At 41.8% G+C, this 10,075-nt stretch overlaps 2 protein-coding genes and 1 pseudogene across 4 annotated transcripts in view; 2 read left to right on the plus strand and 1 right to left on the minus strand.

The window, feature by feature from the left end:
- Nucleotides 1-5,506, plus strand: part of LOC122755852 (guanylate-binding protein 6-like) — a 27,559-nt gene extending 22,053 nt beyond the window's left edge. For 2 of the 3 annotated variants that reach the window (XM_044004734.1, XM_044004733.1), the window contains exon 11: nt 1,188-1,587. In XM_044004734.1, the coding sequence (XP_043860669.1) occupies nt 1,188-1,409 (222 nt within the window). In that variant the 3' untranslated portion in view covers nt 1,410-1,587. Of the gene's footprint in view, nt 1-1,187; nt 1,588-5,404 lie in introns of those variants that run through there. The other variant, XM_044004735.1, reaches the window with a different exon arrangement.
- Nucleotides 5,406-6,345, plus strand: LOC122755853 (60S ribosomal protein L6-like). The gene has a single exon (XM_044004736.1). It carries the CDS (start codon nt 5,446-5,448, stop codon nt 6,301-6,303), a length of 858 nt encoding a protein of 285 aa, XP_043860671.1. The 5' UTR covers nt 5,406-5,445; the 3' UTR covers nt 6,304-6,345.
- Nucleotides 6,346-7,688: 1,343 nt separating this feature from the next.
- On the minus strand, nt 7,689-9,465 carry LOC122754575 (annotated as a pseudogene).
- Between the last annotated feature and the right edge of the window lie 610 nt (nt 9,466-10,075).

Raw genomic sequence — 10,075 nt, forward strand, 5'->3', positions numbered from 1 at the left:
CCCTCAGTGGTTTTTCTCCCATGGGGCATCCATGAATTTCCCTGAGTCTCAATTGGCATGGGCCTTTTCTCTGCAGAAGGAGATTCCAGAACCCAAGGACCAAGCTCTTTGGAACAAAGATCCAGGGCCATCCCAACTCACTTGTACATTCAGGCTGATGGCTATGCTTAAACTCTATTTCCTGGTCAGCCATCTCTGCTATTATGCAACCAGCACAGCCCTGCAGATATTGTCCTAGAGAATTCCTTGGGGCACTGAGCAGGGTAAATGACTTGCCCTGGGTCACACAGTCAGGAGTATCAAAGGTAGGACCTGAATCCAGGTCTTCCTGACTCTAAGGCCCTCATGCTGCCTCATACAAATGAGAGGGGTCAAGAAAGACACTGAAGTAAATATAAGCCCAGGGGACAAGGCCATTGTGTTCTGTGTCCAGCCACATTCTTGGACTTTTTTATAGAATTGTGGCAGCAAAAAGCTTTAATGACATCTGAAAAATTTTTTTAAAGACTTGAAAATCACAAAGTTCCAAGAACCTTTAAGGTTCCTGCAATTAGTATTTCTAGCACCATGGCACATAGAGGGAAACCTCCAAGGGAACTTGATTGGATTTGCCACCATTCTACCTGCTTTTTACTGACCCCTAGAATTCAGGTCAAAGCCTCTTCACCCTCAACAGAAGCCCTAAACAAATCCAATCTGTCTGTGGAGTCATTAGTTCTCCTGAGGCCCATGGACAGTGCAAGTTAAAGCCAGAGCCCCCTAGGGTTTGTGCCTGCTAGAATGATTCCAAGTATGCCAGGATGAACCAACTGTACCCTCCTACCTGAGCCCAGAACTGCTGGGTCCTGGGGCAAGAACATAGCCAGTGGCTGACCTGTTTCCCTCAGAACCATTATCAATAAGTCCCTACTCGGGGCAGCTAGGTGGCACAGTGGATAAAGCACTGGCCCTGGATTCAGGAGTACCTGAGTTCAAATCCGGCCTCAGACACTTCACACTTACTAGCTGTGTGACCCTGGGCAAGTCACTTAACCCCAATTGACTCATCAAAAAAAAAAAAGAATCAGGAGCCAGGTCCTCTCAAAAAACACACATCTTATGCAGCAGAGAAACACAGAGGTGCCTGGTGCTTGGTGCAATGGGAACTAACCAATGTGCAATGCTGATGTGCTTTTGTCTTGTCCTAGGAACAAAAGAAGCTGATGGAGGAAGGGTTTCATGAGAAAGCTAAGGAGATGCAGAGACAGATGGAGAACCTACAAACAAAGATGAAGGCTGCTGAGAGTAAAGGGTCCTCCTGGTTTTCCTCTTTTTTAAATACTCTTGGCACTGAATTGATGAACCTATTACCTGGTGCAGGAAAATTCCTTGGCTTGGGAATGAAAACATTGGGGAATTTGATTCCATAATCAACTGGGTTTCAGTTTCTCAAAAAAAAAGTTAAGAACATTTGTTTCACGTAATGAAACAAGGCACCACGACTTTCTTGTGTGTGTGTGTGTGTGTGTGTGTGTGTGTGTGTGTGCGTGTGTATTTCTTGGTTCTAATTCACCCAAGTATTAAAAAGTAAAGCTAAAAAAAAAAAAAGTAAAGCTGATGCTCACTCACCACACACGATAAAGAATATTGGAGGAAATTCACATAAACAGCATCTATTTCTTCAGTGTTAGTGAGAGGAGGCTTCATTCCACTAAGTGAAAGGCTTCAATTCTTTAAGGCAAATGGTCTGGAAGGGAGAAAGTTTGAGTTCTCCCCTTCCTTTTGATGCCTCAGAGCATTCAGAGCTAGAAGGAGCCTGGACAGTCATGGCCTCACTTTACACACATGCTTCCTTGGGGCTTCAATGGCTAGGGAAGAACTTGAAGTCAAGAAGAGTTGAGTTCAAATCTGGCATCAGACTCTTAGAAGTTTAAGACCCTAAGAAAGTCACTGAACCTCTCTGTGTCTCAGCTTCCTCATCCATAAAATGGGGGTGATAAAATCACTTGCTTCACAGGGTTGGTGTGAGGATCAAATGAGTAAATCTCTTTGGAAACCTCAAAGTGCTATATAAAAGCTACCTATTAATATTAGGAAACACTGAGGCACAGAGATACACAGTGACTTGCCCAAGGTCACATAGAAGGCAGGACTTCAATTGAGCCTCTTGACTGCAAATCTTTTCTGACCACCATTGAGGACAAGTCCCTTGACCTCTCTTTAGAGACAACACATACATTTGTCCTTGTGCTTCTTAAGATTTGTAAAAGTTCAAGTGGAATAGTTTCTGATCTCAGAAGCCCCAAATTATACCTTTTTCAGTGTTTAATGTGATTTTATTGGGTTTTTTAAAAAAACATTTTTATTTAGTTTTGAATTCCAAATTCTATCCCTCCCTCTGCTCCCCTCTTCTCTCCTCTCCCTGAAGCACTAAAAAAAAATCAGATATAGGTTATACATATGCAATAGAAAAAACCTTTCCATTTTAGTTATTTCATATAAGATGACAAATAAAAAAATGAAAGAAAGATAGTGAAAAGTGGCATGTTTCAGTCTGTGTTCAATCAATGTCAGTTCTTTCTCTGGAAGTGGATTATATGTTTCATCATTAGTCCTTTTGGACTGTCTTGGACCGTTGTATTGCTGAGAATAGTTGTCATTCACAGTTCTTCACAGAACAATATTGCTATCATTATGTACAACATTCTCCTGGTTCTGTTCACTTCACTATTCATCAGTTCATGTAATCTTTCCAGGTTCCCAATGATACTCTGAAGTAGAAATATTTCTGAGTAATCAATAAAAAGTGTTTTGAGTTTGTAGTCAGAAGACCTGAGCTCAAATGCCAACCCTGACATTTATTGCTTGTGTGACCTTGGATAAATCACTTAACCTTCCCAAGTCTCCATTTCCTCCTCTGTAAAAGACACAGGCTGAACTATGTGATCCTCTGGGTCTCTTCCAGCTCTGAATCCTACTTCTTTGGGGTGGGTATTAGTTAGGGGTCCCAAAGTCCTTTCTCTACTGTTGCCCAGAATATGTTCAACATATTGACTTTCTAGTCTTATAATTGACCTTGCAGTTTGTGCCCTTACAATTCTCAAGCAAAAAGAGTTCTCTCTTAACTAGGAAATGAAGACTATGTGCTTCATCACTGGCCTTTGCAACTTCTAACTCAGAGGTTCCCAACCTTTCTTGGCTCACAGAACCCTGAGTCTCCCAGTGCTTTTGTTTTGTCAGAACAGTCCAAAGATAAAAAAATGCCTAACATTCTTATTTATTAAATAATGCACCAAGCATTTATGTCCTAACAATGTAGTGGCCATTTGAAAATATAATACACATAAAGGGCAGCTAGGTGGAAAAGTGGTTAAAGCACTGGCCCTGGATTCAGGACAACCTGAGTTCAAATCTGGCTTCAGACACTTGACACTTACTAGCTGTGTGACCCTGGGCAAGTCACTTAACCCTCATTGCCCTGCAGAAAAGGAGAGAAATATGCATAAATAGGAAGGAAATTTTTTATTTAATTCTTAAATAGCCACAATTGCTAATGGGAAGAAGAAGGGTGGAGAAGGGGGAGGAGGAGAACAAGGAGGACAAGAAGAGGAGGAGAAGTAGAAGGAGGAGGAGGAAGAGGAGGAGAAGAATTTGTTTGGTAATCAAGCAATTGGCTAGCCTTTAAATAGCATAAGGACTAAGGAACATAGTGACTTTTACTTCAAATCTCACTATGTCATGCCTCATTTCCATTCCCTCACATTCTTTATCTCTAATAATTGCAATATAGACATTCCATCCCGACTATCATCTCCTATCTCTCCTGCCTTTTGTGTCTAAATTCCACTCCCTCTCTTCTCCCTACCTTCATAAATAGCTGGTCTGCCTTCCAATTTCATCATTCAACTGAAAATGTTTTCTCCAAAGTTACCAGTATCTCCTATGAAATCTGATGACCTTTTCTCAGTCCTCAGCCTTCTTGACCTGTCTGCTTCCTAGATCTAGATCACTCTCTTCCCTTTGATTCATTACACATTTTTTAAGCAAGTCAATTGGGGTTAAGTGACTTGCCCAGGGTCACACAGCTAGTAAGTGTCAACTGTCTGAGGCTGGATTTGAACTCAGGTCCTCCTGAATCCAGGGCCAGTGCTTTATCCACTGCACCACCTAGCTGCCCCTCATTACACATTTTTAAGGTGCTACTCTTGCCTGTTTCTTCTCCTATGGATCTGACCACTCTTTCCCAGTCTCTTTTGCTGGTTCTCCATTCAGCTTATAATCACTAAACATGAATGTTGCACTCTGTCTTGACTCCTCCTCTCTTTTCCATCTGTACTATTTCACTTGGTGACCTCATCAGCTCCCATGGATTTAGCAATCATATCTAGGCTGATGTATCAAATACAAATGAACTTAGCTAGCCCTAATTTTTCTATGGACCTACACTCTCACATCTCCAACTGCCAGTTAGACATCTTGAACTAAATGTCCCATGGATATGTTAAATTCAATCTATTCAACACTGAGCTCATTTTCTTTTCCTCCAAAATCTCCCCCTTTCCAAACTTCCCTATTAATGTCCAGGACAACATGTTCACAATCCCACAGGCTTCCAAGCTAAGTGTCATCAACTCTTCACCCTTCCTCACCACCATCACTCCCGTAGCCAGTCTATTGCCAAGGCCTTTCAAGCTTACCTTTGTAACATCTCTCCCTTGCACATCCTTCTCCCTTCTGACCATGCATGAACCTCATTCAGGCCCTCATCACCTCCTGCCTTGACTGTTGCAATGGCCTGCTGGTGGGTGGGCCTGCCACAAGCCTCTCCCTACTCCCATCCATCCTCTATTCATCTGCCAAAGAGATGTTCCTAAAGTTCAGGTCTGACCATGTCACCCCACACTCACCCAATAAACTCCAGTGTTTCCCTATGACCTCCAGGATCAGATACAAAATCCTTGCTTTGGTGATCAAAGCCCTTCATATCCTACCTAGAGGAAGGTCAGAGGACAGAAAGAGGAAAGAAAGTTGGGTCTGGAGTCAATCTATCAAATCTATCAAATAACGTTGATTAAGCACCTAATCCAAGCATTGTGCTAAGTGGTGGTGGTGTTTGTTCTTCATTCTTGAAGACATCAAGAGGGGATGTCATGATTTGTGAATTGGATTGAAGTGAGGGAGGGCTGTGCAAGGCTCTCCTTCACAGCCATCTAGGTCCAATGGCAAGATATACATCAGGACAACTGGAGATAGCTCTGGAAGTTTTGGTTTTGGTTTTTGGTTTTTGTTTTTCCAATATCAAAAAAACAATGTTTATTAGAACATAGTTAAATGCAGTTAGAAAACCTTCAAATCCAAGCCATTGATTTATTTGAACATAATTTATATACTGATCCATGTGAAATTTTGTTGTTTGGGCTTATAGACCGGAAGTCTGGACCTTAAGTCTCTTTCCCGACTCTCAAGATGGCGGACCAAAACCCCCCAAAGGAGCTAAAGGAAAAAAAGGTCAAAAAAGAAAAAAAGGAAAAGAAGCCCAAAAAGGAAGATGCTGCTGAGAAGGTGGTGAAAAAGCCTCGAAAGCATTGCAGCCGCAACCCAGTCCTGGCCAGAGGGATTGGCAGATACTCAAGGTCTGCCATGTATTCCAGGCGGGCCATGTACAAACGCAAGTACACTGCACCCAAAACCCGGATTGAAAGGAAAAAGAAAGAGAAGGTACCTGCTACCATCTCAAAGCCAGTTGGTGGGGATAAGAATGGAGGAAACCGAGTGGTGAAGATCCGCAAAATGCCTAGGTATTACCCTACCGAGGATGTGCCTAGAAAGCTGCTCAGTCATGGCAAAAAGCCCTTCAGCCAGCATGTGAGGAGACTCCGATCTAGCATCACCCCAGGCACAGTTCTGATCATGCTCACTGGCCGCCACAGGGGCAAGCGAGTGCTTTTCCTGAAGCAGCTGGCTAGTGGCTTACTACTGGTAACTGGACCTCTGACCATCAACCGTGTTCCTCTGCGAAGAACCCATCAGAAATTTGTCATTGCCACTTCTACCAAGGTTAACCTTTCAGGTGTGAAAATTCCAAATCATCTTACTGATGCTTACTTCAAGAAGAAGAGGCTCCGTAAACCTAGACACCAAGAAGGAGAGATTTTTGACACAGAAAAAGAGAAATATGAGGTTACAGAGCAGCGCAAGGCTGACCAGAAAGCAGTGGACTCTCAGATCCTGCCCCAAATCAAGAAGATTCCTCAGCTCCGTGGCTACCTGCGTTCTGTATTCTCTCTCTCCAATGGAGTCTATCCTCACAAACTGGTGTTTTAAATGCCTGGCAGAGAACTCTTATTAAAATATTTGAAATAACAACAACAACAAAAAATTTGTTGTTTGGTTGGGTTTTGTGTTTGGGGTTGTTGGGGTTTTTTTTGCCTGAGGTGAGATTTCCAGTGGTAAGATTGTGTTAGTTAAATGATACCATTACAAAGCTGACTTGTGTATCACTACAAAAGATTTCTAAGCATATTTCATTATGCGCATTCATATATATGCATATGTATGCATATTTTATACAGAACACAGCTGGCCATGCAGAGCCCACCAATACCACACTGTCATGTAAAAAATCTGAGCATCCCATCTCCAATTTCACTCTCTGCATCTCTTTCCTTCCTCTCAATCTCCAACCTGCCTTTCCCCTCCCCCTCAGCTCCTTGACCTTGTTTTTTCCCTCTACATTACCTTCTAATACACCAAGCTTTCCTTTTTGCCAGCTCCTAGTTTTCTTCTCACACATTACCATGAGCAATACTAAATTAGCTGACACAGGTAACTATGGTCTGGATCCTGGGACATAAGCAATGCCAGAAGGGGACCCACCAAGGGTGGGGTGAACTGTGTTAACCCTGGCTCCACTGCTGCTAAGGTACATGTACAGTGCTTCTGGGGCCCATAGCAAAAGATGCCTGGCTGGAACTTCAAAGGAATAAGGTGGCACTTAAAGCCCTTTCCTCTGGGGCAGCTAGGTGGCACAATGGATAGAGCACTGGGCCTGGACTCAGGAGGACCTGAGTTCAAATCCGACCTCAGACACTTAACACTTACTAGCTGTGTGACCTTGGACAAGTCACTTAACCCCAACTGCCTCACCAAAAAAAAAAACCTTTCCTCTCCCTTACAAGTATCTTAAAGGGATTCTGAGGCAAAGGCCTCACCAACAAACAACCCTAGTGTTCAGTCAATATTTCCTTCCATGGAAAGGCTCTATCACGACACTAATACACAGGACAGAGACTGAAAGTAGAATCTTATCAACTGTTATATTGGTATCCTAGTTAACAGTTCATTCACAAAGGAATCACTCTACATACAATGATGTGTTCAAGTCTGTAAGTGATAAATCTATTTTTTAAATAGATTTATTCTTTTTGGGAGGGAACAGATTTATTCTTAAATAAATATACCAAGGAATTCTCTCCATCTCATTTCCAAGCAGCAGAGTTAAAATGGTGCCCTTTCTTTCTTTCTTTCCTTCCTTCCTTCCTTCCTTCCTTCCTTCCTTCCTTCCTTCTTTCTTTCTTTCTTTCTTTCTTTCTTTCTTTCTTTCTTTCTTTCTTTCTCCCCCACCACCCACCCCACAGCTAACTGTAGTAAACATATCAGGCCTATAAAACCATTCACGTGTACTTCTAGGATATGAGTCTCCCATCAAGTCATGAGAGCTCTTCAGTGCTGCTGCGAAAGGATCTACTCCAAATGTGATTTCTCAGCTGCTCAATGAGCTCAGTATTCTGCTGCTATATCTGCTGAGCAAACTTCTGCCCTGCTTGGATGAGGCTGGACAGATCTCCTAGGCCTCCAACCCTAGCAGCAGGGCCCCCAATAGCATTTGTCATCATTCCTGACATGAGCTGTTGAACCTGAGGATTCTGGCATTCAACTTGCTGCCACGCTAATGAAGGCTGGAATCCTGATCAAACTAGCCACGTCGAAGCTCAGTCCTGTTCCTGTAGAACTGGCCACCTCCCTTAATTTCTGTTCTGTTATTTTCAAATTAGACTCATAAGAATCATTTTCTGGGTCAAGACCCAATGCTTTTTGATAACTTGCAATTGCTTCTTCATATTTATTCATGGCAGTGAGAGCCAGCCCCATTCTCCCATAGGCCTTGCTATACTTGGAATCAATTTCTATCATTCTCTCACAATCCTTTATTGCATCCGTGTAGTGATGTAGTTTGCTTTGGGCAGAAGTCCTAAAAGGAGAGGGGGAGTCAGAGAGAGAGAAGAGAGAGCAGAGACAGAGACAGAGAGGAGGAGAGGAGAGGAGAGATCATAATTCAATAACAAATTTCCCCCTAAACACTGTTTTGCCTGCATCCTATAAATTTTGGTACATTGTCTCATTGATGTCATTCTCTTTAATGAAATTATGATGTTCTTTGACCCATTTATTCTTTAGGATTAGATTATGTAATTATGTAATTTACCCCATTCTGCCTCTCCTTTCCTCTTCTCCCAGTAAAATCCTTTCTTTCACTCCTTAAGGTTTTTTTTAACATCATCACATCAAAATCAACATATATTCCATCTATCTGCCCAAATAGAGTTTTCAAGAGTCACAAGCATCATCTTCCTGCATATGGATGTAAACAGTTTCACCTTATTGAACAATATGTTTTCCCCTGTTTTACCTTTTTATGCTTCTCTTGAGTCTTATATTTTAAGATTAATTTTTCTGTTCAGTTCTGATGTTTTCATCAGGAAAATTTTTAAATCCCCTATTTCACTGAATGTCCATCTTTTAACCTGAAAGGTTATGTTCAGTTTTGCTGGGTAGTTGATTGATGCTTGCAATCCAAGCTCCTTTGCCTTCTGGAATATCATATTCCAAGCCCTCCACTCCTTTAATGTTGAAGCTACAAGGCCCTGTGCAATCCTGACTGTGGCTCCTTGATATTTAAATTGTTTCTTTCTGGCTGCTTACAGTATTTTGTCCTTCACCTGATAATTCTGGAATTTGGCTACAATATTCCTCAGAGTTTTCATTTGGGGGTCTCTTTCAGGAGGTGATGAGTAGATTCTTTCAGTAACAATTTTACCCTTTGGTTCTAGGATATCAGGACAGTTTTCCTTAATGTTTCCTAATATATGCTGTCCCAGCTCTTTTTAAAATGACAAAGTAAAATTTAGACTCCCTGTTTCCAGAACTAAGGCCCAGAAAACAAGCTGTAGCCTGAGCTTGGCAGGACAACAATCCTTTGTGATCACCCTCTGGACTAGCCACCCAATTCACCAGGTGTTCTCTGGTCAAAGACAAACACTGGACAAAGTTGGAATGTCCTGCAGTGAATTGAACTTGTCACATGCTTGCTGCTCCCTCATTGTTAGGGCTACAATTCACTGAGATAAGTATTGAGATCTCCCCACACTACCTCGGGTCCACCACCACCACCACCCCCGTCCTACTAGGGGTGGAGCCCTGGCACATGTGTTTATAGCTATACTTTTCTTGTAAGCCTTTTTCCTCACTTAGAAAATAAACTTTCTCTGTAACTCCTGACACCTGTCTCTGGCCTATTTTGTTCTGGCCATACATAGATAAGAGACTGGTTCTAGAAAAAGTCTGGTTGTCAAAATCATAGCTTTCAGGAAGTTCAATAATTCATAAATTGTCCTGCCTGGATCTATTTTTCAGGTCAGTTGTTTTGTTGATGAGGCATTTTACATTTACATTTTCTTCTCTTTTTACATTCTTTTGATTCTGTTTGACTGATTCCTGATGTCTCATAGAGTCATTAGCTTCCATCTGCCCAATTTTAAATTTTAAGGAATTATTTTACCCAGTCAGCTTTTGTACCTACTTTTCCATTTGGCCAATTCTAATTTTTAAGGAGTTGTTTGCTTCAATGGATTTTTTTTTTTTTGCATTTGGCCAACTGTATTTTTTAAAGAATTGTTTTCCTCAGTCAATTTTTGTCCTTCTTTCCCAAGTTATTGACCTTCTCTTGCAAAACTCATTTCTATTCCCAATTTTTTCCTCTACCTCTCTTATTTGATTTCTAAAATCCTTTTTGGGCTCTTCCAAGAAGGCTTTGTGG

This window comes from Dromiciops gliroides, chromosome 4 (genome assembly GCF_019393635.1).
Source record: "Dromiciops gliroides isolate mDroGli1 chromosome 4, mDroGli1.pri, whole genome shotgun sequence".
Classification (NCBI taxonomy): domain Eukaryota; kingdom Metazoa; phylum Chordata; class Mammalia; order Microbiotheria; family Microbiotheriidae; genus Dromiciops; species Dromiciops gliroides.